Here is a 27,464-nt window from a genome sequence, read left to right as displayed (position 1 = left end):
TAGGTACAAACTTCTAGACAGTGCCATAAACTAGGCCCACGCTTAGTGAGGGAACAATGAATTTGAAGGTTATAGCAATTATCTCAACTGTGTTCAAAAACGTGTTGCTGAAATGAAAAAAATTCCCATATCCAGCTTGAAACACTAACTTTAATATGCCATAGAAGTGAAGTGGCATTTTCCTCCCGTGAACTATCATTGTGATTTTTTTTTTTGTGTAAATCTTTTTAATGTTAACCTAGTAGTTCATATAGAGTAAATTTGTCTTATTTACCTCTGCTTGATTTTGTGTGATTCTGCTTGTGTAGTGGTATCTGAGTGGTATTTTATTGCTCATCCTTTTGGTGCTGCAGATAATCTACTCCAACTTTTCTCATTAGGCATCATCGATGACTTGACGTTAGCTGGTGTAAGATGTTTTGGCCCCACAGCAAAAGCAGCGCAGCTTGAGGCGAGTAAAAGCTTCTCCAAAGATTTTATGGACCGGCATGGGATACCAACTGCCCGATGGAAGTCTTTCACTGATCCAGAAGAAGCACTCCGGTTTATTAATGGGTAAGTCACATGTGATGTGGCAGTTTTCTAAGCTCAAAAGGAAAGTGGGTTGTCCAGCAAATTGCAAAATCAGGAAAGTAGGTTGTCATGCATATTGCAAGATCAGATTCACTGGACGCCTGCTGTTCTTATGAGTTTGATGCAGCTGACAGTAAAAGACTTTTGATACCAGATAATGCACACTTCCATAAGAGTGCGATAGGCTGCCTGGCTTTCTAGGCTGGAGTGGCCTTATTGTGCTTTAGAGGAGGTCCAACACAGCGCATGTTCAATAGCTTACAGCTGAGGCAAGTCTAAAACCCTCATTGAGGTACCCTGCGGCATAGCTAAAGTTTAGTGCATATCTCAAAGCACTGACTCTCCCATATGAGCAGGAGGAAGAAACAAATCAACAAGCACAATTGTTGTGAGTTAGTCATCTCCCAGTATACATTCTATGCCAATCTTGTCTCTTGCCATCTACATTCAACATGACTTTCCTGGTATCTCAAAGAGGTCACCACATTATGCCAGGCCCATATCTGTAGCTGTGGTACTGAACTTTTTTAGGTTCTCACCATCATGGTCCTGCTGGCACAGAGTGCAGGACCATGACCCTACATATAGGAACCTTTCTGCCATCAATATGGGCCATCTCAGTAAAGCAAATTGTGTTTAGGGTGCACATGTTACAGTGACCCTGGATTGGCTTCCTAGATGTCCATTGTTATGATGGACAGTTCATCTGATCCCTGTTTGGTGCCCTGAGTATTGAAAAGTAAACTAAAAATAGAGACAATAGACACTGTTCAGCCATGTGCTTCGCTCCCTTGCAACACTGGTCTTAGAACTGAAGTTAAAGGAAGTGTCTCCCAACATCCTCTCTCTGGCCCTGTTCATAGGACACATTCCACTTGGGTATCTACTGGGAAATTTCTCTGCCATTCTTTTAAGGTATTTGGTTGTGTTGTTGGGTGCCCTTGTCCAGATTGTGCTTGGAGCTATGAAATTCCTGATAGTTTTGTCCACCTCTGTTGGCCAACACTTGTACGCAGCTATGGTGAGATGATGGGGTCTGTTTCTTTTAGGTCATCAAGATAGTCTCTGAAAGCTTGTGAACACTCATCCCTCACATATTCAGCCAGGAAAAGGAATTGAAATAATTTGCTTAAATACCGGTCAACCAGCCGTTGCAATTTCTTTCTGCTTCAAGATAGACCTCATCTACTTGTCCTTGATCGTTAAAGTTTTTCTTACTCTTGGCTGTCCCCCTACCCCCGATCTCAGCATTTTTTTGTACAGTTAGACTACAAAGTTTTAGTATCACAGGGTTCTATAATGACTTAGTTTCTTCTTAAGTGAGGATGACTTAGTAGAGCCATGGCCTTCTCTACAGGCCCTACTTTCCGAGCTGCACAAGCCAGCTAAACGTTTTCTGCCAAGCAAAGATGTCTGACACCCATTTTGTAAAGGGGTGCCCAATCTCTTTGAGGACTGAAAGTCTTGGAGGTGGTATATTGTTACAGAACCTCCTGAGTGGATAGGAGCTAACCTTTTTCTCTTGAAAGATGTTCCTTTTAGCATTCACAACTTGTCAGTACATGACAAAGTGTATCATACACAAACACTTTAAAGGCAGAGTGCTTACTCAGAAGGCATATTGCATATATGACTTCATGTGAATATGAAATTATAGGCCAGTGTATACCATCTGTAGCCAGGTTGGCAGACAGAAACTCATGGGATCAGCACCATTCTTGACTGTAGACGAGCTACTGCTTAGGGTGGTGAAGTGTGGCTTTAGATAGCCCCAGATGTCCCTAGGCCTGGTGGATGGTGACTCAAAGTCAGCATGCCGTTACAGCTGATCAATACAATAGAAAATGGAGTTGAGGCACTGTTCGAATTTAGGGAGACCTCCTCCCTGGCCCAGCAGCAGGCTACATATCTCATGGCCAGTAGTAATGCCAAGGAAAGAATATTCTTGTGTGGTTTGGTGATTTCCTGCATCCAGCCCAGTATGGCAAGCCTGGGATCTACGTTAATTTCACATTCAACTGTAGTGGATAGGGCATACGTCTCTTTGCACAGGTACATTTCTATTTGGCTGTAGGACCAGGAGAAGCACTCAGGCCTCTGCGCGTCTTCATCTGGTGCAGTTTGAGTGCTCTCTCAGACTGAACTTCCAAAGTGCCCTTAGCAGTATAGTATGCTCTTTGGAGGAATTTGTAATGTATAATACGCAACATGCTAATGGAGAAGATCCTACTGGACTGTGTAGAACACAATTTCCACAACTACTCTGACACCAGTCGGCCCATTTCCTCCCCCCGTTCTAGACGCCCGTTCTGCGCCCCATGAGCATATCCTCCTGTGTTGTATGTTATAGCCCAGATATGTCTTGTGTGTGGCAACCAGTAGATGTTCCAATGCCTTGAAGTGGCTAGGCTCTGTAAAGAAAGTTAGGATTGCTGATTTACATGCCCAAGTAGTTGGTAATATAAAAATATGCCTGAGGGTGTGGGTGGTCCCATGTGTGTTCAGCTCGTTTGAGAAATGTGCCACCATTGTGGATATCCCACATTGTCTGATTCTCCTAGCATTCAGCTGAGAAATCAACTTTGCCTCATGCTAGGGCAGGTGCGAGGAGTATATTATGTCATGACCTGCCTTTTTCCATAATCTGTCCCATGCTCTGATTGTACATATAGCGGTGGCAGTATTTCTTGTAGGAGTAAGGGCTGGTGTGCCAATGCGTGACTGAAGTGGGATCGGGGTGATACTAGCCATCTCGTCTGCAGTATTTGCTATGTAAGGTACCGGTTGGTGCCGATATGGAGCAAAGTGAGCCTGTGAGCCTGTCCCAAACAATCCTTGGCTATTTGTCAGCCCTTGCTAATCTGATCAGTTGAGTTTTGAGCATGCTAAAGGTGATCTGAAGAGGGACATGGATATAGTTACAAAAAGGTATAGTAGCCTGGGTAGAACCAGGGTTTGGAGCAAACTGCTGATTTATAAATCCAGTTCCTCAACCTTAGCTTTTTTTGTAGCTCAAACGTTTTTTTTGCTGCCCAACCTTTCCCCATATCACCACTCTTACTCCTTTTCTCTGTTTCTCATCATGAACTAGCCACATTTTCTCTAGCTCCAGTTTTTCATTCTCCAAGGCATTTGCTTTAGGGAAGGTTAGTTTCAGTTTCTTAAGCTGTAAAACTTCTAAAATATTGGACCCATTTTCACTGGGGAGGGGAGTTCAGAGACAGAGTGAAGTTGGAGTGGACGAACTGGAAGTCTAACCATGTGTAGATAGAACAATGTGTTCGATGGCATCTGTCGCTGTAGATACACATGTTCTGCATAGCTCGCCATCTGGTGTTGGGTCGGAGTGTTACAAGTTGTTTTTCTTCTAAGAAGTCTTTCGAGTCACGGGACCGAGTGACTCCTCCTTCTGTCTCCATTGCGCATGGGCGTCGACTCCATCTTCGATTGTTTTCTTTCCGCCATCGGGTTCGGACGTGTTCCTGTCGCTCCGAGTTTCGGAACGGAAAGTTAGTAAATATCGGAAGATTTTTGTCGGTATTGTTGCGTTCGGGATCGGCGTAGTTAGATTCAACACCGCATCGAAGATCGACGCACTCCGGTGCCCTTCGGGGTAGTTTTCGATCCCCCGTCGGGGCCTGGTCGGCCCGACCGCGTGTCGAACAACGCCGATGGAACGGACCCCGTTCCGTTTTTGTCCCAAATGCCACAACAAATACCCGTATACAGACCAACATTTGGTCTGTAACCTGTGCCTGTCACCTGAGCACAGTGAGGAGACTTGCGAGGCCTGTCGCGCGTTCCGGTCCCGAAAGACACTCCGTGACCGTCGATCCAGGAGACTTCAGATGGCGTCCACGCCGACAGCGCACCGAGAGTTCGAGGAACAAGAGGAAGAAGAAACCTTTTCGATCCACGAATCGGACTCCGAGGAATTCGACGATCAAAGAGCCGTGAGTAAGACGTCGAAAACAACACATAAGAAAAGTGACAAGGCCCAGGGGACGCCACTGCCACCAGGCCATGGCTCCACCCATAAATTCGGTGACCGACCATCTGTACCGAAAAAGGCCCAAACAGTGCCGAGATCGTCCGACTCCGGTCGAGACACCGGCACGCAGCCTTCTCGGGATCGAGAAAGTGCTGGAGAAAAGCAACGACACTGAGATAGCGGTGTAGAAACGGCTCGACGCCGAGACAGCGGCACCGACTAAGATCGACGCCGAGAGGTTTCGACTCCAAAAAAGAAAAAAGCCACCTCTGAGCCGAAAAAAGATACAGGCAGGGTTTCGGTGCCGAAACAACCCGTAACCGACCCAGGTCCAGGCTCTTATACAGAGGAGCAATCACTGTCCTCTCAGATGCGAAAGCATATTGAGGAAGAGCTGCAATCCACCGAAGTGGACCATACGCAAAAACGTATTTTCATACAGCAGGGAACAGGAAAAATAAGCACCCTTCCCCCTATTAGGAGAAAAAGGAGACTGGAGTTTCAAACAGACCAGGCGCCACAAACAAAAATGGTGAAAAAGGTGACTCCGCCACCCTCTCCTCCACCTGTAATTAACGTCTCACCAACGCAAACTCCGTCACATTCCCCGGCTCACACCACCATGAGCCAAGGTGACCAGGATCAAGACGCTTGGGACTTATATGACGCCCCAGTGTCGGACAACAGTCCGGAGGCATATCCAACAAAGCCCTCACCACCAGAAGACAGCACAGCATATTCTCAAGTGGTGGCTAGAGCAGCACAATTCCACAACGTAAACCTCCACTCAGAACAAGTCGAGGATGACTTTTTATTCAACACCCTCTCCTCCACCCACAGCTCCTACCAAAGCCTGCCTATGCTGCCAGGTATGCTTCGGCACGCAAAGGAAATCTTCAAGGAGCCGGTCAAAAGTAGGGCAATAACACCAAGGGTGGAAAAGAAATATAAGGCACCTCCTACAGACCCTGTTTTCATCACCACACAGCTGCCACCAGATTCCGTCGTAGTAGGAGCAGCTCGGAAAAGAGCCAACTCCCACACATCTGGGGATGCACCACCCCCAGATAAAGAGAGCTGCAAGTTCGATGCAGCTGGGAAAAGAGTCGCAGTACAAGCTGCAAACCAGTGGCGCATCGCTAACTCTCAAGCACTACTTGCGCGCTATGACAGAGCCCATTGGGATGAGATGCAACACCTCATCGAGCATCTACCCAAGGAACTACAAAAAAGGGCAAAGCAGGTGGTTGAGGAAGGACAGAACATATCAAATAACCAGATACGATCTTCTATGGACGCAGCAGACACAGCTGCAAGAACAATTAATACATCTGTGACCATTAGAAGGCACGCATGGCTAAGAACGTCTGGGTTCAAACCAGAGATACAGCAGGCAGTGCTCAATATGCCATTCAACAAAAAACAACTGTTCGGACCAGAAGTGGACACGGCAATCGAAAAACTTAAAAAAGACACTGACAGTGCTAAAGCCATGGACGCACTCTACTCCCCGCAGAACAGAGGAACCTACAGCACCTTCCGCAAGACACCCTTTAGAGGGGGGTTTCGGGGTCAGGCCACACAAGCCAGCACCTCGCAGGCAACACCGTCCAGCTACCAGGGACAGTACAGGGGAGGCTTTCGGGGCCAATACAGAGGAGGGCAATTCCCTAGGAATAGAGGAAAATTTCAAAGCCCCAAAACCCCTACAACCAAGCAGTGACTCAGATGTCACTCACCCCCTCCACACAACACCAGTGGGGGGAAGAATAGGTAATTATTACAAAGCATGGGAGGAAATAACTACAGACACTTGGGTCTTAGCAATTATCCAACATGGTTATTGCATAGAATTCCTACAATTCCCTCCAAACATACCACCAAAGGCACAGAATTTATCAAAACAACATTCCGAACTTCTGGAAATAGAAGTTCAAGCACTGTTGCAAAAGAATGCAATCGAATTAGTACCAAACACACAAACAAACACAGGAGTCTATTCACTGTACTTCTTAATACCAAAAAAGGACAAAACACTGAGACCAATCCTAGACCTCAGAATACTAAACACCTACATCAAATCAGACCACTTTCACATGGTCACGCTACAAGAGGTGTTACCATTGCTAAAACTACAGGACTACATGACAACCTTAGACCTCAAAGACGCGTATTTCCATATACCAATACATCAATCTCACAGAAAATACCTACGGTTCGTATTCAAAGGAATACATTACCAATTCAAAGTATTGCCTTTTGGTTTAACAACCGCACCAAGAGTCTTTACAAAATGTCTAGCAGTAGTGGCTGCACACATCAGAAGGCAGCAAATACATGTATTCCCGTATCTAGACGACTGGCTAATCAAAACCAATTCACTAACAAAGTGCTTACAACACACAAATCAAATCATACAAACCCTCTACAAACTAGGTTTCACCGTCAACTTTGCAAAATCCAACATTTTGCCGTGCAAAGTACAACAATACCTGGGAGCCATAATAGACACAAAAGGAGTAGCCACTCCAAGTCCACAAAGAATTCAAAATTTCAACAAGATCATACAACGCATGTATCCAACACAAACAATACAAGCAAAGATATTACAACTCCTAGGCATGATGTCTTCATGCATAGCCATTGTCCCGAACGCAAGACTACACATGAGGCCCTTCCAACAGTGCCTAGCATCACAATGGTCACAAGCACAGGGTCACCTTCTAGATCTGGTGTTGATAGACCGCCAAACTTACCTCTCGCTTCTATGGTGGAACAGTATAAATTTAAACAAAGGGCGGCCATTCCAAGACCCACTGCCACAATACGTAATAACAACAGATGCTTCCATGACAGGGTGGGGAGCACACCTCGATCAACACAGCATTCAAGGACAATGGAACGTACATCAAACAAAACTGCATATAAATCACCTAGAAATGCTAGCAGTTTTTCAAGCATTAAGGGCTTTCCAACCAATTATAACTCACAAATACATTCTTGTCAAAACAGACAACATGACAACAATGTATTATCTAAACAAACAGGGGGGGGACACTCAACGCAGTTGAGCCTTCTAGCACAGAAGATATGGCGATGGGCAATTCACAACCACATTCGCCTAATAGCGCAGTTTATTCCAGGGATCCAGAATCAACTTGCAGACAATCTCTCTCGAGATCACCAACAAGTCCACGAATGGGAAATTCACCCCCAAATTCTAAACACTTACTTCAGACTCTGGGGAACACCTCAAATAGACTTGTTTGCAACAAGAGAGAACGCAAAATGCCAAAACTTCGCATCCAGATACCCACACAGGCAGTCCCAAGGCAATGCCCTATGGATGAACTGGTCAGGGATATTTGCCTACGCTTTTCCTCCTCTCCCTCTCCTTCCTTATCTGGTAAACAAATTGAGTCAAAACAAACTCAAACTCATTTTAATAGCACCAACTTGGGCAAGGCAACCCTGGTACACAACACTGCTAGACCTATCAGTAGTACCCCACATCAAATTGCCCAACAGGCCGGATCTGTTAACACAACACAACCAACAGATCAGACATCCAGATCCAGCATCGCTGAATCTAGCAATCTGGCTCCTGAAATCCTAGAATTCGGACACTTACAACTTACCAAGAATGTATGGAATTCATAAAGCAAGCCAGAAGGCCGTCCACTAGGCACTGCTATGCAAGTAAATGGAAGAGGTTTGTCTGCTACTGCCATCATAATCAGATCCAACCTTTACACGCAACTCCAAAGGATGTAGTGGGTTACTTGCTTCACTTACAAAAATCTAACCTAGCCTTCTCTTCCATTAAAATACACCTTGCGGCAATATCTGCATACCTGCAGACTACCTATTCAACTTCCCTATATAGGATACCAGTCATTAAAGCATTCATGGAAGGCCTTAAAAGAATTATACCACCAAGAACACCACCTGTTCCTTCATGGAACTTAAATGTTGTCTTAACAAGACTCATGGGTCCACCTTTTGAACCCATGCACTCTTGCGAAATACAGTTCCTAACCTGGAAGGTTGCATTTCTCATCGCCATTACATCTCTAAGAAGAGTAAGCGAAATTCAGGCGTTTACAATACAAGAACCTTTTATACAACTACACAAAAATAAAGTCGTCCTAAGGACTAATCCTAAATTTTTACCAAAGGTTATTTCACCGTTCCACCTAAATCAAACAGTGGAACTACCAGTGTTCTTCCCACAGCCAGATTCCGTAGCTGAGAGGGCACTACATACATTAGATGTCAAAAGAGCATTAATGTACTACATTGACAGAACGAAAAACATCAGAAAGACTAAACAACTATTTATTGCATTCCAAAAACCTCATGCAGGAAACCCAATATCAAAACAAGGTATAGCCAGATGGATAGTTAAATGCATCCAAATCTGCTACCTTAAAGCAAAACGACAACTGCCCATTACACAAGGGCACACTCAACCAGAAAAAAAGGTGCTACCATGGCCTTTCTAGGAAACATCCCAATGCAAGAAATATGTAAGGCAGCCACATGGTCTACGCCACACACGTTCATCAAGCACTACTGTGTAGACGTGCTATCCGCACAGCAAGCCACAGTAGGTCAAGTTGTGTTAAGAACATTATTTCAAACCACTTCCATTCCTACAGGCTGAGCCACCGCTTTTGGGGAGATAACTGCTTACTAGTCTATGCAGAACATGTGTATCTACAGCGACAGATGCCATCGAACTGAAAATGTCACTTACCCAGTGTACATCTATTCGTGGCATCAGTCGCTGGAGATTCACATGTGCCCACCCACCTCCCCGGGAGCCTGTAGCAGTTCGGAAGTTCGCTTCAACTTTGTACATTTGTATATATATTATTTTAACCTTAAATAGGTACATACTTAGTCACTCCATTGCATGGGCACTATTACTACAACACAACTCCTACCTCACCCTCTGCGGGGAAAACAATCGAAGATGGAGTCGACGCCCATGCGCAATGGAGACAGAAGGAGGAGTCACTCGGTCCTGTGACTCGAAAGACTTCTTCGAAGAAAAACAACTTGTAACACTCCGACCCAACACCAGATGGCGAGCTATGCAGAACATGTGAATCTCCAGCGACTGATGCCACGAACAGATGTACACTGGGTAAGTGACATTTTCATTTCTGTACCATGTAAGTACTACCAAACATATGTATTCGTTCAGAAAGGTTTCTGCTGTACAGAACTTCGAAACCTTGGCTGGCCGCAAATAGGAAAAGCTGGGCCTCGGTCAAAGTTCATCCAGAGCTATGGTCGTTGATGGACCGTGTATTTATTGGAGCATATGTTGCCTCCAAATGTGTATTTGACTAGATTCCAATTTTGTGCTTGCTTTCACACTTTTGTCTGTCTTCTGATCACAGTGCAGATTTTCCTGCGCTTGTTGTGAAGGCGAGCGGTCTGGCTGCTGGGAAAGGTGTGATTGTTGCAGAGAATAAAGAGGTGGCCTGCAAAGCAGTACTTGAGATCATGCAGGTTAGTTGTTTTTTCATCTTTTTCAACTCCTTTTCTTTTTTTTTTTTGATCAATATAGTTATTGCACATATAATCAAACATGATCTATTATGTGAAGTGTAATACATCACACTTGTTTCATTCTGGCCCTTCACATCTCCCGTCCTGTTTAGACCGAGTATCTAGGTAGAAGTCTCATAATTGAGAGATGTCTACGATTTTTCCCTCATCCCTACCAACTGAGGCCTACTCTTTGCTGCCACAAACTCCAAATTCTCAGATATTTACTCAGAGGTCCACATGCTGTAGAAACAGTTTTCTCTCCTGACGCACAGTTGTCCATATCCCTATTCCATCCGCAAGTGTGTGGGATTGGTGGGGTTCCTGCTCCTCCATTTCCCTGCAGTGTCTCACTTGGACAGTAGAGATTGTCTCCCCTAGGGCCTTTAGAGCTTGCTGTAATTTCCCAGCTGTCCATAATACCTAAAATTGCTACTTTAAGATCTAGTTCCAGTGGGTGTGTTTTCCTTTGTTTAAACCTATTTTTAGCACTAAGGGCTTGTACCTTCTGTGCCTTGTAAGTGCAGGATGTACAGGCATACTTCACACACACACACTGAAGACCTGCAAATTAGAAGAAAGAAAAAACTTATCACTGTGACGTGCTGCTAGGGCAGCCATACACTTTACAAATCCTTAACAGAAACCATATTGTGGAAATATTTTTACTTACCCAACTTAAATTTGCATAAATGCATATAAAACAAGAACACAGTACATCTGTAGCTATTCATTTCTGACTCTAAAGTGTTCCCTTCCCTTTCGCCTTCCCACCGTATGCCTTTCATCTCTTTCCACAGTCTTGCAAAATATTTTTAAACTCTCTGCAGTTGTCATACCTTGGAAGTGCTTTGGATAAACTGGACTAAACATACTTAATGAGTTTAGAATTCTACAAACCACTCATACTCCAGTGAACTACCTATTATTTTCACTGCCAATTAAATCCCTAAACCTAATTGTAAGGAAATGCCTCTTTGGCATGGTTACCCCCTGACTTTTTGCCTTTGCTGATGCTATGTTTTGAATTGAAAGTGTGCTGAGGCCTGCTAACCAGGCCCCAGCACCAGTGTTGTTTCCCTAACCTGTACTTTTGTTTCACAATTGGCACACCCTGGCATCCAGGTAAGTCCCTTGTAACTGGTACCCCTGGTACCAAGGGCCCTGATGCCAGGGAAGGTCTCTAAGGGCTGCAGCATATCTTGTGCCACCCTGGGGACCCCTCACTCAGCACAGACACACTGCTTGCCAGCTTGTGTGTACTGGTGAGGACAAAACGAGTAAGTCGACATGGCACTCCACTCAGGGTGCCATGCCAACCTCACACTGCCTATGCAGTATAGATAAGTCACCCCTCTAGCAGGCCTTACAGCCCTAAGGCAGGGTGCACTATACCATAGGTGAGGGCACCAGTGCATGAGCACTGTGCCCCTACAGTGTCTAAGCAAAACCTTAGACATTGTAAGTGCAGGGTAGCCATAAGAGTATATGGTCTGGGAGTCTGTCAAACACGAACTCCCCAGCACCAGAATGGCTACACTGAAAACTGAGAAGTTTGGTATCAAACTTCTCAGCACAATAAATGCACACTGATGCCAGTGTACATTGTATTGTAACATACACCCCAGAGGGCACCTTAGAGGTGCCCCCGAAACCTTAACCAACTAGCCGTGTAGGCTGACTGGTTTTAGCAGCCTGCCACACTCGAGACATGTTGCTGGCCACATGGGGAGAGTGCCTTTGTCACTCTGTGGCTAGTAACAAAGCCTGCACTGGGTGGAGATGCTTGTCACCTCCCCCTTGCAGGAGCTGTAACACCTAGCGGTGAGCCTCAAAGGCTCACCCCCTTTGTTACAGCACCACAGGGCATTCCAGCTAGTGGAGTTGCCCGCCCCCTCCGGCCACGGCCCCACTTTTGGCGGCAAGGCCGGAGGAGATAATGAGAAAAACAAGGAGGAGTCACTGGCCAGTCAGGACAGCCCCTAAGGTGTCCTGAGCTGAGGTGACTAACTTTTAGAAATCCTCCATCTTGCAGATGGAGGATTCCCCCAATAGGGATAGGACTGTGACCCCCTCCCCTTGGGAGGAGGCACAAAGAGGGTGTACCCACCCTCAGGGCTAGTAGCCATTGGCTACTAACCCCCCCCCGACCTAAACACGCCCTTAAATTTTGTATTTAAGGGCTCCCCTGAACCTAGAAACTCAGATTCCTGCAACCTAAGAAGAAGAGGACTGCTGAGCTGAAAAACCCTGCAGAGAAGACGGAGACACCAACTGCTTTGGCCCCAGCTCTACCGGCCTGTCTCCCCCCTTCGGAAGAAAACTACTCCAGCAACGCTTTCCCCAGGACCAGCGACCTATGAATCCTCAGAGGACTGCCCTGCTCTAAAAGGACCAAGAAACTCCCGAGAACAGCGGCCCTGTTCACCCAAGACTGCAACTTTGTTTCTAAAGAAGCAACTTCAAGACAACAGCGTTTCCCGCCAGAAGCGTGAGACTTGCAACTCTGCACCCGACGCCCCCGGCTCGACTTGTGGAGAAACAACACTTTAGGGAGGACTCCCCGGCGACTCCGAGACTGTGAGTAACCAAAGTTGTCCCCACAGCGACGCCTGCAGAGGGAATCCCGAGGCTCCCCCTGATCGCGACTGCCTGACTCTCAGATCCCGACGCCTGGAAAAGACCCTGCACCCGCAGCCCCCAGGACCTGAAGGATCGGAACTCCAGTGCAGGAGGAACCCCCAGGAGGCCCTCTCCCTTGCCCAGGTGGTGGCTACCCCGAGGAGCCCCCCCCCCCCCCCCCCTTGCCTGCCTGCATCGCTGAAGAGACCCCTTGGTCTCCCATTGATTTCAATTACAAACCCGACGTATGTTTGCACACTGCACCCGGCCGCCCCGTGCTGCTGAGGGTGTACTTTCTGTGCTAACTTGTGTCCCCCCCCCGGTGCTCTACAAAACCCCCCTTGGTCTGCCATCCGAAGATGCGGGTACTTAACTGCTGGCAGACTGGAACCGGGGCACCCCCTTCTCCATTGAAGCCTATGTGTTTTGGGCACCACTTTGAACTCTGCACCTGACCGGCCCTGAGCTGCTGGTGTGGTAACTTTGGGGTTGCTCTGAACCCCCCCAACGGTGGGCTACCTTGGACCCAAACTTGAACCCCGTAGGTGGTTTACTTACCTGCAAGAACTAACAATTACTTACCTCCCCTAGGAACTGTGAAAATTGCAATAAGTGTCTAGTTTTAAAATAGCTATATGTGTTTTATTTGAAAAGTTTATATGCTGTTGTGATTATTCAAAGTTCCAAAAGTAGTTACCTGCAATACCTTTCATGCAAAGTATTACATGTAGAATTTGAACCTGTGGTTCTTAAAATAAACTAAGAAAATATATTTTTCTGTAACTAAAACCTATTGGCCTGAATTGTCTCTGAGTGTGTATTCCTCATTTATTGCCTGTGTGTATGTACAACAAATGCTTAACACTACTCCTTGGATAAGCCTACTGCTCGACCACACTACCACAAAATAGAGCATTAGAATTATCTATTTTTGCCACTATCTTACCTCTAAGGGGAACCCTTGGACTCTGTGCATGCTGTTTCTTACTTTGAAATAGTACATACAGAGCCAAATTCCTACACTAATGCATGTTATTCGTGAGCCATTGTACATTTCTTGCAGTTTATTCAAGCTGCTCTTGTAACTGGTTTCATTTGTTTACATGATGGGTGGCCGTTTATTTTTACATTCTCTGCAGACATGGTTTAGGGCTGAAGTCTGCAAAGCTTGTTTCCGGTAACCCTAATTGCCTTAGAACTGTCCTACTAATGATTTGAGAATGCATTCATGTGTAGGCTGTCCTGATTGAGTTCTTAAAACTGCTTTCTTTTCAGAAGCCATTTTTATGTTCTTTGAAAACATTGTAATCTTTAATTACCAACCTGGTCTGACAAGGAGGGACTAAGAGACCTGGGAGAGCAAGTGAGTTTCTTCAATCATAGGCAGTGACTGATAGTGTTTTTTCTAATGCAGGACAAGACATTTGGCACTGCTGGAGATATTGTTGTAGTTGAAGAACTTCTTGAAGGTGAAGAAGTTTCGGTAAGGGGCTTTCCTTTTATTAAGTCACTTGATAGCATTTTCATTTTATTGACCACTGCCATTCTTTTTATTGGAAGAAAAGGTCACAGATAAATGAGGGAAGCATATTCAGTAAAATATATTTTGCATGATAATTGCTGACCAAGTCTAACTTGCTTCTTTTGTTGCAGTGCTTATGTTTCACAGATGGTTTCACTGTTGCCCCTATGCCACCGGCCCAGGACCATAAGCGATTAATGGATGGAGATCTTGGCCCAAACACTGGGGGAATGGGTGCATACTGTCCAGCACCCCAGGTTAGTACTTGTATTTGTTGCTAACGTATAGTTATCTTACCTTATTCAGACACGGCATTGAACAACCATGCGGAAGTAGCACCCTATTTCCATGGTGCGCCTTCCTTCCTGGCCCCTAAATTCATCACCTGTGCTACTGCGAGGCACCATATTCAAGACGGAGAATGCATATTCCAACTGTCACGCACATTCCCTCATTGGACTACAACATGAAGCTTGTAGACCAGATGTTTTGGCAGAGCCACCATACGCATATCTCCATCATACTGATCCCATACACCTCCCTCATCACTTGTGCCTTAACATAGTCTTTTAACATCCACATTTCTAGATACACTGTGCAAAATGCATCTCCCGTGACCATCTGCCAAGCAAGCAATTTTGTTTCATAGTGTTGTATATTGGTAGTATTTTCTATTTCTTTTCAAGAACTTTAAAATTGCAGGCCAGGCTGTGGGCTTATTGAGGGAACCACTGTTTTAGCAGAACTGTCCAGAAGGTTATATATTGATTAATGGTCCTCATTTGAGGAGTGCAGATATTGGAAAGGACTAAGGCCTGTATGTAGGTGGTTAAGCCATCTTGTTAAAAGGAGGATTCTCAGAAGACCTTTTTTGCAGATTGACATACAATATACAGATGTATATAAAGCACATATTTTTATTTAAAGTATATGATATGTTCATAAGGGCACCTTCGGTGCTTTAGCAGTAAGGTTTTGAATTGTCTGCTGGTAGATTATGGGTCAATATAGGGATTTTAAACAGTATTTCTTGTAGTGTTAGACTTGAAACTATTTAGTAATGAGGACGCAGCACATGTAACATTCTTTAAAAGTTGGAGCTATTTAGGAAGAACTAAGCAAATGTTCAGATAATCAAACGTGGAGCAAATGATGGTTAAAACAACCGTGGTGTTTTTGCCAATGGTCTGCAGAAGGACATGGTTCAGAAAGTAGAAAGCAGTGCAAACCACATGATTAATATAAGCGCCTAGGAATAAAGGGACAACAGACTAGAACCACATTTTTGTGAGAGCATAGATTAGGCTGTGGCATCTACATAAATCAGATGTCCAGATATTTCTTACCCTTTGCATAGAATCACCCGTCATGAAATCTTACTTTTGCTTTTGTTCAGTTTTAGCCTCCTCTCACATTCAAAACTAATATGTTCGATGGCATCTGTCGCTGTAGATACGCATGTTTTGCAATAGCTCGCCATCTGGTGTTGGGCAGATGGCGAGCTATTGCAAAACATGCGAATCTACTGCGACTGATGCCACAAACAGATGTACACTGGGTAAGTGACATTTTCATTACTTGTCCTGGATGAGTTGAATGACTAGAGTGTCATGGTGATTGTATGTGATAGGTTAAAGAATCTACCTTCAACAGTTAATACAATTTTAAACTAAAGGAATTCATCAATATTATGCCTGGTGCTGAATGGAGATATCTGATAATGAGTCATTCATTTGGGAATGAGGTAACCTTACCAACTCAACAAACCCACTCTAGTCTGGCATCCACACCGTTATAAGAGAAGCTTTGCTCACTGTCAGGTAGCTGTGCCACAAGTCACATTCCGTTCTGCAGAGGAATGTGTATTAATTTCAAGCAGTAACCACAATTTTAAAGTCAATTAATTTAAGAAAACAATACAACTCTCCAAACAATTTAGATTAATTATTGAAGCTAAATTACACTAAGACAAAAATGAATAAAGGAAACTGGACTATGAATTTTGTAGGTCGTAAGGCAAAAAGTGACACAAAAATACAAAAAGCAGAAAAACACAAGGCACCAATGAAAATGTTGGTTTCACAGGTGCGATTTCAGGATGATTGTCATGGAGTTTGGGTTGGGTAAACCAAACCAGTCAAAGTAGCTTAACTTGTGACTTAGTTTACTTTTTGGAAGTCGAAGCCTTTCAGTGGGGCAGTATTCAAAGCCGAAACTTAACAATTCTCAAAGTGGTGCTTTACCAGCAGAAACATCTAGTTGCAGTCACACTTAAGCCTGCAACTTAGTTTTTCCATAAATCCTATGAGACTGATTTCCTTTCTCCTGTCTACTAAGACTCGAAACCTGAAGAGACTAGCTTCTTCAGTCATACTTTAAAATTCTACAATATACTCACCATCTGCAGCAGAGCGTGCCCCAGTTACAGTTGCTCCCGGTAAGTTTATAAATCCAACCTTGCCACCCTCCCCTTCCCCCCCAAACAACCCTTCTTAGACTGACTCTAGACAGTGTTGGCAATGGCAAATAATTGTGGTGTAAAGTTTAATTAATTCAACTTTTTTAGCTGCTGAGGATTGCAATGTATCTGAGAACACGTTCATTTCATCTATGTGCTCTTTCCCTTTAGGTTCCTCATGATGTACTGCAGAAGATCAAGGATATGGTTCTTCAGCGAACTGTTGATGGCATTAGACAAGATGGGGCACCATATGTAGGTATGTTAGATCACTTATTCATGCTTATCTGTTTTTACACTTTAAAATCCAATTTTAAAAGTACATTAGAACTAAAACTGTGTGTCTAATTTGTGAAGCAGTATTGTATCTTCGACTTGAAGTGGTGAGTTGGAACCATTGGTTATAGTGTTATTGGATCATTCCATTGCTTCTTTCTGAAGTTTGAGCTGCTGTAAATGCAAGGCCTAGTTTTGCAGCTAATGAAATACTTTGAGTATTTATTTTTTAAACAGTCAATCATGTGTTGCAAATAGTGCCATATGGCCTTTGCTTCAAGGTACTCACATGATAGTAATAGTTACATTGCTCATAGGATTAGTTCACATGAGTCACCTGCACGTAGTAGTGGCTTGGTGGCAATAGAAGCACCCAGTCTGCTACAATTAAAGGTGCTTCATTTGTGAACTCCTTTCAACCTTCCTTTCCAAACGTTTAGATGCTCCTTCAGTCCTCCAGGAGCTTCTTCCTGCTATTGCTGGGCAGATTGCTGGGCCGATTGCTGGGCCCTGCTATCTACAAAGAAACTATTTTGGGAAGGCTGGTGTGGTATGTATTCACTGGTCTCCTAGCCCCCATTGTTTGGGGAGATGGCCACAGCACAGAAACAAGGGAGGTGTGGGTTTACACTGTGATGGGGGAAACCCAAGGTGAATCAATTTAACTGAGCAGGTAACTTTCCCACCCATCACATACATCTGTTGCAAGGAGGATACTGGGCAGTGCGTACCTACACGCTACCGTATCCAAGGTGGACCTTTCAGACCTGCACAAAGAAGACTACTGTCTTGTACAGCTGCCACTCATGGATTTATGTAAAATTCATATTTATACATACATATACACACTCACGTACACCTGTTAAAATGGTAAACTTCCTTCATACATGTGCCCAGACAGAATTGGCCTTTTCAGAGGGTCAACCGGTAGGCAGTCTTCCCACAGGAATAAAGCCCTGTACCCGTCCTGTAGAGACACTGCCTCTGTTGTCAGTCAACTGGATTGAGAGGACATTAGCTACTCTCAGACAAAATAGGGTACAATTTGGGTCTGCACTGGGCATTGGATCCAGTGTAGTTGGTACAAATCCTTCTCACCATCCACCACAGTAATTTCATGCACAGTGTTCTCCCCCTTTTGCAAACTTTGATCTTCCTGCTTTTGCAATAGTTCTTCCTAAAAGCAGGATAAACAGGACTGTTTGCAAGATGCACACTAGAATCACACCTGTGACACTGTGTGCAGCCTTTTTGTTCTTTCATTCTTCCTCCTCCTTCTCTCTGAAGTCAAACGTTAGACTGGTTTGAACTGGACAGTGTAGTTTGTGGATTCATTGCGAGACCAGCATCATCACAGATCATTGTTGACTCTGTCTGGAAGAAGCACGGATGAGAATTGATGGTGTATTCGAGTTGACTCCTAGTCCACTCTTCTGACGTGCTTTAGTCACTACTCTGTTGCCACATCCTCCGTGACTTATAAATCTGGCGGCCACCTTCAAGTGTATATCCTAGAACAGTAAAAGAATATTATGGTATATTGAAGATCATTTCAAGATTGCCGCCATGCATATATTCAGTAGGTGTGCTGTGCATCAGCACTGGGTAGCAAATGTTTCAAAACATCTGAAAAATATATTGTTATGTTAAGTAGAGCAAATTAACCCTTTTCCTGTAGCATTATTTTTTAGATCCTTTTATTAATGCTCACTCCACAGTTCTGCTGGGCTGCTCACCGACTGTAAAATAGTTAATCATGCATTCCAGTTCAGGTGGAAGGACACACTCAGACTGCCAGTAGAAAAACATTGATATTAAAATATTCTTGTGGGCTGATCTCGAATGTGATTGACAGCGTCTCGTGCCAGTGGCTGAAGGTTCTGGAGCAAAAGAAGGCAATGGTTGAAGGATGCTGGCTCAAAGCCCCTTAATGTATGCATGAAATGCAATATTGCGGGAGCTTTTTAGAACTCAGAGAGCCGGCAAGAGTTACTTGGCTCAAAGTGTATCAATGAGAGACATAGCACCGGAGCCCAGGGGTTTAGAACTTACTGTTGAACCCAAAACTGAAAACCAAGTCCTATTTAACACTACCCCCCCAATTCCCCCCCCTGGCACCCCCGTACGACGATGTTGAAGAGACCAAGTCGTACTTGGGGAGGTAGAGTAGGGTATAAATTAAGAACTAAAATAAATAATATTATAGTGGTCAATATATCAATGTCCAGTTAGTACTTTTTTAAATAATAAATTATATTTGACTTCTAACACAATATGCAATATTGACATAGAAAACTCGGGTAATTGTAAGGTATACAGAAGTCAAGGTAACAATTGTTATGAGTTACCTAGCCGGTATGAACTTGGGCTGCTCCCTGATGATCATATTTTTTAGTGAAATATAGTTCATGCACGCTAGAATCCAGGTTTCCCTTGTAGTGGTAAATGGTTAGGGCTCTTGTAAGGCCCCACTCGTTACTGTGTACCCGTTCTCCAAAGTCAGTTCTGGACAGTTCCTGTTAACTTTTGGGAATAATGTTCAGAGCTATCAATCCTGCCTGCAGTGCTACATGCTTTAGCAGTACCTGGCTCTGTAAGTTTGTAGTATGTTGACTGACTCCTTCTGACTGAGAGAAGGGGTTGCGCAGCTGCAAGTGTTGTGTGTCCTACACAGTCTACTTGGAACAGACAGGCTAACTTGGCTTCTGCCTGGTTAATTCTCTAAATGTGTCTGGTCTCAGTTCTAGTGTGAAGGTGCATTCTCTAGGTGAGGAGGTGGTATGTTGCAGGTGTGCTGTAGGGAAATGGAGGCTGCATTGTTCTGGACTTCAGGAGCCGGTACGCCCTCACTGGTGGCTCTTGTTCGATCGAGCCTGAACAAAAAAACCATCGACCAAACGGGAAAGCCCACCCTAGTTCGCAATGGTCATCTATTGGAAAGAGTTGCATGATCTGGGTGGTATGTGATCTTGAAGTAAAGCCAACCCTCTCTACATATCTCAAAGTGAAGCCAACCCTCTCTGCGACCTTTGGCTTCTGTGGAGATGACCACCGGGGTGCAGTTTTGTTTCTTCAGTCACAGGTGCATGTCTTGTCATGGAGATACTGCAGGATGCAGTTGCAATATCCACATGCACCAGGCTGCCATAGGTGTTCAGCTTCTGGCCATGCTGCAGTTATCAGTGTCTCAGTGCCTCCCTACAAGGCTTGGCAGTGTAAATTCATACCTAGATGTCGGGGGATTGGGTGCAATTCTCCCAATACAGTTCCTAACAGCATCTTTTAGACAGCATCTTCTTCATTCTTTGGCACCCTCAGCACCTATTTTCCTCAGTCGGTCAACTCCTTCCCTCTAGTCAGGCCGAAGGCAGCTCCTCCTGATAGAGCACATAACACCCAGGTTCCTGTTTCTGAACCAACCAGAAAGTCAGCCAGCGACCAGAACCTTGCAGCACAGAAAAGTGTTTTGGTCTCCACTGACGTGGGACCATGCATTCTTCAAGTGAAATCTTGGGACACTGACTGGTAGTTTTTCACCCATGCTTCTAATAAGTATGTAATAGTTTGTACATTCTTTAAGTTCAACTCGGGGACTGCTTTCAGGCAGTTCCTGACTTTTGTCTAGTCCTCACAGGCTGGTCGAGCCACAGTCTTAGTCTGTGTTTGCAGGATGGTGGGGTGGTGTCTCAAATTAGCGGACCTGATTATTTCGAGTCACGCATGAGGTGTCTGGGTCACAGTTTTAAAAAGCAAATTTTATATAGTCCCGATGCAAGGAAAATTGACTGTGGAGGCCTTTTTTCTCCTCCCTAAGTGTTGTTCTCTGTCATAGAATGTTATTAAATGGAAAATTCCTTGTGCCTGTGTACACAGCTGCATGAGTTCCTGGTGCTGGCCAAAACCGCAAGCTCCCATTGAAGATAAAATGAGACATTTCTATCTGGACCATTTCTATATGATCTTTTGCAAATGTGCAGATCTGTTTTACAAGATGACAATGTAAGGAAATGCCTCCTTGGCATGGTTACCCCCTGACTTTTTGCCTTTGCTGATGCTATGTTTTGAATTGAAAGTGTGCTGAGGCCTGCTGTAAAGAAATGCCTCCTTGGCATGGTTGCCCCCTGACTTTTTGCCTTTGCTGATGCTATGTTTACAATTGAAAGTGTGCTGAGGCCTGCTAACCAGGCCCCAGCACCAGTGTTCTTTCCCTAACCTGTACTTTTGTATCCACAATTGGCAGACCCTGGCATCCAGATAAGTCCCTTGTAACTGGTACTTCTAGTACCAAGGGCCCTGATGCCAAGGAAGGTCTCTAAGGGCTGCAGCATGTCTTATGCCACCCTGGAGACCTCTCACTCAGCACAGACACACTGCTTGCCAGCTTGTGTGTGCTAGTGGGGACAAAACGAGTAAGTCGACATGGCACTCCCCTCAGGGTGCCATGCCAGCCTCTCACTGCCTATGCCGTATAGGTAAGACACCCCTCTAGCAGGCCTTACAGCCCTAAGGCAGGGTGCACTATACCATAGGTGAGGGTACCAGTGCATGAGCATGGTACCCCTACAGTGTCTAAACAAAACCTTAGACATTGTAAGTGCAGGGTAGCCAGAAGAGTATATGGTCTGGGAGTCTGTCAAACACGAACTCCACAGCACCATAATGGCTACACTGAAAACTGGGAAGTTTGGTATCAAACTTCTCAGCACAATAAATGCACACTGATGCCAGTGTACATTTTATTGTAAAATACACCACAGAGGGCACCTTAGAGGTGCCCCCTGAAACTTAACCGACTATCTGTGTAGGCTGACTAGTTTTAGCAGCCTGCCACAAACCGAGACATGTTGCTGGCCCCATGGGGAGAGTGCCTTTGTCACTCTGAGGCCAGTAACAAAGCCTGCACTGGGTGGAGATGCTAACACCTCCCCCAGGCAGGAATTGTCACACCTGGCGGTGAGCCTCAAAGGCTCACCTCCTTTGTGCCAACCCAGCAGGACACTCCAGCTAGTGGAGTTGCCCGCCCCCTCCGGCCAGGCCCCACTTTTGGCGGCAAGGCCGGAGAAAATAATGAGAAAAACAAGGAGGAGTCACTGGCCAGTCAGGACAGCCCCTAAGGTGTCCTGAGCTGAAGTGACTCTAACTTTTAGAAATCCTCCATCTTGCAGATGGAGGATTCCCCCAATAGGGTTAGGATTGTGACCCCCTCCCCTTGGGAGGAGGCACAAAGAGGGTGTACCCACCCTCAGGGCTAGTAGCCATTGGCTACTAACCCCCCAGACCTAAACACGCCCTTAAATTTAGTATTTAAGGGCTACCCTGAACCCTAGAAAATGAGATTCCTGCAACTACAAGAAGAAGGACTGCCCAGCTGAAAACCCCTGCAGCGTAAGACCAGAGGACGACAACTGCCTTGGCTCCAGAAACTCACCGGCCTGTCTCCTGCCTTCCAAAGATCCTGCTCCAGCGACGCCTTCCAAAGGGACCAGCGACCTCGACATCCTCTGAGGACTGCCCCTGCTTCGAAAAGACAAGAAACTCCCGAGGACAGCGGACCTGCTCCAAGAAAAGCTGCAACTTTGTTTCCAGCAGCTTTAAAGAACCCTGCAAGCTCCCCGCAAGAAGCGTGAGACTTGCAACACTGCACCCGGCGACCCCGACTCGGCTGGTGGCGATCCAACACCTCAGGAGGGACCCCAGGACTACTCTGATACTGTGAGTACCAAAACCTGTCCCCCCTGAGCCCCCACAGCGCCGCCTGCAGAGGGAATCCCGAGGCTTCCCCTGACCGCGACTCTTTGAACCTAAAGTCCCGACGCCTGGGAGAGACCCTGCACCCGCAGCCCCCAGGACCTGAAGGACCGGACTTTCACTGGAGAAGTGACCCCCAGGAGTCCCTCTCCCTTGCCCAAGTGGAGGTTTCCCCGAGGAATCCCCCCCTTGCCTGCCTGCAGCGCTGAAGAGATCCCGAGATCTCTCATAGACTAACATTGCGAACCCGACGCCTGTTCCTACACTGCACCCGGCCGCCCCCGCGCTGCTGAGGGTGAAATTTCTGTGTGGACTTGTGTCCCCCCCGGTGCCCTACAAAACCCCCCTGGTCTGCCCTCCGAAAACGCGGGTACTTACCTGCAAGCAGACCGGAACCGGGGCACCCCCTTCTCTCCATTCTAGCCTATGTGTTTTGGGCACCACTTTGAACTCTGCACCTGACCGGCCCTGAGCTGCTGGTGTGGTGACTTTGGGGTTGCTCTGAACCCCCAACGGTGGGCTACCTTGGACCAAGAACTAAGCCCTGTAAGTGTCTTACTTACCTGGTTAACCTAACAAATACTTACCTCCCCTAGGAACTGTGAAAATTGCACTAAGTGTCCACTTTTAAAACAGCTATTTGTGAATAACTTGAAAAGTATACATGCAATTTTGATGATTTGAAGTTCCTAAAGTACTTACCTGCAATACCTTTCGAATGAGATATTACATGTAGAATTTGAACCTGTGGTTCTTAAAATAAACTAAGAAAATATATTTTTCTATATAAAAACCTATTGGCTGGATTTGTCTCTGAGTGTGTGTACCTCATTTATTGTCTATGTGTATGTACAACAAATGCTTAACACTACTCCTTGGATAAGCCTACTGCTCGACCACACTACCACAAAATAGAGCATTAGTATTATCTATTTTTACCACTATTTTACCTCTAAGGGGAACCCTTGGACTCTGTGCATGCTATTCCTTACTTTGAAATAGCACATACAGAGCCAACTTCCTACACCTGCTAACCAGGCCCCAGCACCAGTGTTCTTTCCCTAACCTGTACTTTTGTATCCACAATTGGCACACCCTGGCATCCAGATAAGTCCCTTGTAAATGGTACCCCTGGTACCAAGGGCCCTGATGCCAAGGAAGGTCTCTAAGGGCTGCAGCATGTCTTATGCCACCCTGGAGACCCCTCACTCAGCACAGACACACTGCTTGCCAGCTTGTGTGTGCTGGTGAGAACAAAATGAGTAAGTCGACATGGCACTCCCCTCAGGGTGCCATGCCAGCCTCTCACTGCCTATGCAGGTATAGATAAGTCACCCCTCTAGCAGGCCTTACAGCCCTAAGGCAGGGTGCACTATACCATAGGTGAGGGCACCAGTGCATGAGCACTGTGCCCCTACAGTGTCTAAACAAAACCTTAGACATTGTAAGTGCAGGGTAGCCATAAGAGTATATGGTCTGGGAGTCTGTCAAACACGGACTCCACAGCACCATAATGGCTACACTGAAAACTGGGAAGTTTGGTATCAAACTTCTCAGCACAATAAATGCACACTGATGCCAGTGTACATTTTATTGTAAAATACACCCCAGAGGGCACCTTAGAGGTGCCCCCTGAAACCTTAACCGACTATCTGTGTAGGCTGACTTGTTCCAGCAGCCTGCCACAACCGAGACATGTTGCTGGCCCCATGGGGAGAGTGCCTTTGTCACTCTGAGGCCAGTAACCAAGCCTGCACTGGGTGGAGATGCTAACACCTCCCCCAGGCAGGAGCTGTCACACCTGGCGGTGAGCCTCAAAGGCTCACCCCTTTGTGCCAGCACCGCAGGACACTCCAGCTAGTGGAGTTGCCCGCCCCCTCCGGCCACGGCCCCCACTTTTGGCGGCAAGGCCGGAGAAAATAATGAGAATAACAAGGAGGAGTCACTGGCCAGTCAGGACAGCCCCTAAGGTGTCCTGAGCTGAAGTGACTCTAACTTTTAGAAATCCTCCATCTTGCAGATGGAGGATTCCCCAATAGGATTAGGGATGTGACCCCCCTCCCCTTGGGAGGAGCCACAAAGAGGGTGTACCCACCCTCAGGGCTAGTAGCCATTGGCTACTAACCCCCCAGACCTAAACACGCCCTTAAATTGAGTATTTAAGGGCTTCCCTGAACCTAAGAATTTAGATTCCTGAAACTACAAGAAGAAGAGGACTGCTGAGCTGAAAAAACCCTGCAGCGGAAGAACAGAAGACACCAACTGCTTTGGCCCCAGACTTACCGGCCTGTCTCCTGCCTTCCAAAGAAACCTGCTCCAGCGATGCTTTCCAAGGGACCAGCGACCTCTGAATCCTCTGAGGACTGCCCTGCTTCACGAAAGACAAGAAACTCCCGAGGACAGCGGCACTGCTCCAAAAGAACTGCAACTTTGTTTCAAGGAGCAGATTTAAAGACCCCTGCAACTCCCCGCAAGAAGCGTGAGACTTGCAACACTGCACCCGGCGACCCCGACTCGACTGGTGGAAAACCAACACCTCAAGGAGGACCCTCCGGCGACTCCAAGACTGTGAGTAACAAAAGTTGTCCCCCCTGAGCCCCCACAGCGACGCCTGCAGAGGGAATCCCGAGGCTCCCCCTGACCGCGACTGCCTGAACTCTATTTCCCGACGGCTGGAAAAGACCCTGCACCCGCAGCCCCCAGCACCTGAAGGAACGGAACTCCTGTGCAGGAGTGACCCCCAGGAGGCCCTCTCCCTTGCCCAGGTGGTGGCTACCCCGAGGAGCCCCCCCCCTTGCCGTCCTGCACCGCTGAAGAGACCCCTTGGTCTCCCATTGAAAACCATTACAAACCCGACGCGTGTTTGCACACTGCACCCGGCCGCCCCCGTGCTGCTGAGGGTGTACTTTTTGTGCTGACTTGTGTCCCCCCCGGTGCCCTACAAAACCTCCCTGGTCTGCCCTCCGAAGACGCGGGTACTTACCTGCTGGCAGACTGGAACCGGGGCACCCCTTTCTCTCCATTGAAGCCTATGTGTTTTGGGCACCTCTTTGACCTTTGCACCTGACCGGCCCTGAGCTGCTGGTGTGATAACTTTGGGGTTGCTCTGAACCCCAAACGGTGGGCTACCTTGGACCAAAAACTGAAACCTGTAACTGACTTACTTACCTGTGAAAACTAACAATACTTTACCTCCCCCAGGAACTGTGAAAATTGCACTAAGTGTCCACTTTTAAAACAGCTAAATGTGTTTTATGTAAACAGTATAAATGCTAGTGTAATTGTTTAAAGTTCCTAACGTACTTACCTGCAATACCTTTCAAATGAGATATTACATGTAGAATTTGAACCTGTGGTTCTTAAAATAAACTAAGAAAAGATATTTTTCTATAGCAAAACCTATTGGCTGGATTTGTCTCGGAGTGTGTGTTCCTCATTTATTGCCTGTGTGTATGTACAACAAATGCTTAACACTACTCCTTGGATAAGCCTACTGCTCGACCACACTACCACAAAATAGAGCATTAGTATTATCTCTTTTTGCCTCTATCTTACCTCTAAGGGGAACCCTTGGACTCTGTGCATACTATTCCTTACTTTGAAATAGTGCATACAGAGCCAACTTCCTACAGACAAGCTCTTGGAAATCTGATAGATTCTAGATTTACCAGTCACGATTGCTAAAGTGCAGGTTGCTTCCTCAGTAAAGTGGAACAAAAGTAGTCTCTGCTCTTTGGAAACATCTCTCGTCTGGTAACACTAGACCAGTGGTGCCCAACCTTTTGACTTCTGTGGCCCCACACGTTATCATTTCTGGAACCCGGTGAACCCCTTTGAATTGTTATTGGATTTCAGGGATCCCCATTGAGTCATTACTGGAAGCTGGGGACGCAGGACTCAACGTCGTTGACGATTTGGACCATAAAATACAGAAACAAGCATTCCATCAAACACATACACAAATTATATTTAATTTTCAAACAAATCAAATAAATCAATTTAATTTTAAAAGAAAGGTTGGAGCTTTCCTAAATTCAATTGAATCACACATCGTCCGTACTTTATTCTATTTGATGCACCTGCACTGCTCCCACAAATCAATCTGACAGTACTTATTTAATTTTTAGCCTTTAACATTCCTTGGCATTTACAGTACCTTTTAACATTTTAAATTCTATATTTATCCACTTTATTGATATGCACTTTATTAATATGTTAATATTAATTTTCTAAGCAGTCACAGATGCCCTGAGGAGGCTTCACGGACCCCCGGGGTTACCTGACCACAGGTTGGGAACCACTGCACTAGACCATATGAAGTTCCTTTATCAGAAAGTGTTCTAGGAAACTAAGTGTGTGTGTGTGTGTTTTTTTTAATTTATTTTTTATTTATTTAAAAAAAAAAAAGAAAAATTGCATTGCTACAAAACCTTACAAAGTAAAACAAAGAAATAATAAGACAAAAGAATCAGCAGGCAGTAGATGTGGAGGCAGTATCATTAAGAAGTGAAAAGGTCAGTAGCACCGGAGCCATCACCCCCATAGTATCATCCCGCCCCTCCACAAATCCAGTACCCCACCCTCTATCACTTTCACCCGAGCGCCCCTCCACTCTTGGATGCACCACGGCAGGTTCATACACTCCGCGCCAAAAGCATCACAAACAGCACCAACCCACATCAGTGGTCGTCCCAAGCTTGTGCTGTGGCCAA

At 45.7% G+C, this 27,464-nt stretch overlaps 1 protein-coding gene across 2 annotated transcripts in view; it reads left to right on the top strand.

Annotated features, from left to right (window-relative positions):
* LOC138248680 (trifunctional purine biosynthetic protein adenosine-3-like) overlaps window positions 1-27,464 on the top strand; it is a 329,279-nt gene that overhangs the window by 71,033 nt on the left and 230,782 nt on the right. For both annotated transcript variants that reach the window (XM_069202471.1, XM_069202472.1), the window contains 5 exons: window positions 381-555; window positions 9,976-10,087; window positions 14,163-14,231; window positions 14,402-14,527; window positions 16,900-16,987. In XM_069202471.1, coding sequence (XP_069058572.1) covers window positions 381-555; window positions 9,976-10,087; window positions 14,163-14,231; window positions 14,402-14,527; window positions 16,900-16,987 — 570 coding nt within the window. The remainder of the gene's footprint in view (window positions 1-380; window positions 556-9,975; window positions 10,088-14,162; window positions 14,232-14,401; window positions 14,528-16,899; window positions 16,988-27,464) is intronic.

Source organism: Pleurodeles waltl, chromosome 8 (assembly GCF_031143425.1).
Source record: "Pleurodeles waltl isolate 20211129_DDA chromosome 8, aPleWal1.hap1.20221129, whole genome shotgun sequence".
In the NCBI taxonomy this organism is placed as follows: Eukaryota; Metazoa; Chordata; class Amphibia; order Caudata; family Salamandridae; genus Pleurodeles; species Pleurodeles waltl.
This window is presented reverse-complemented; position numbering and strand designations above follow the sequence as displayed.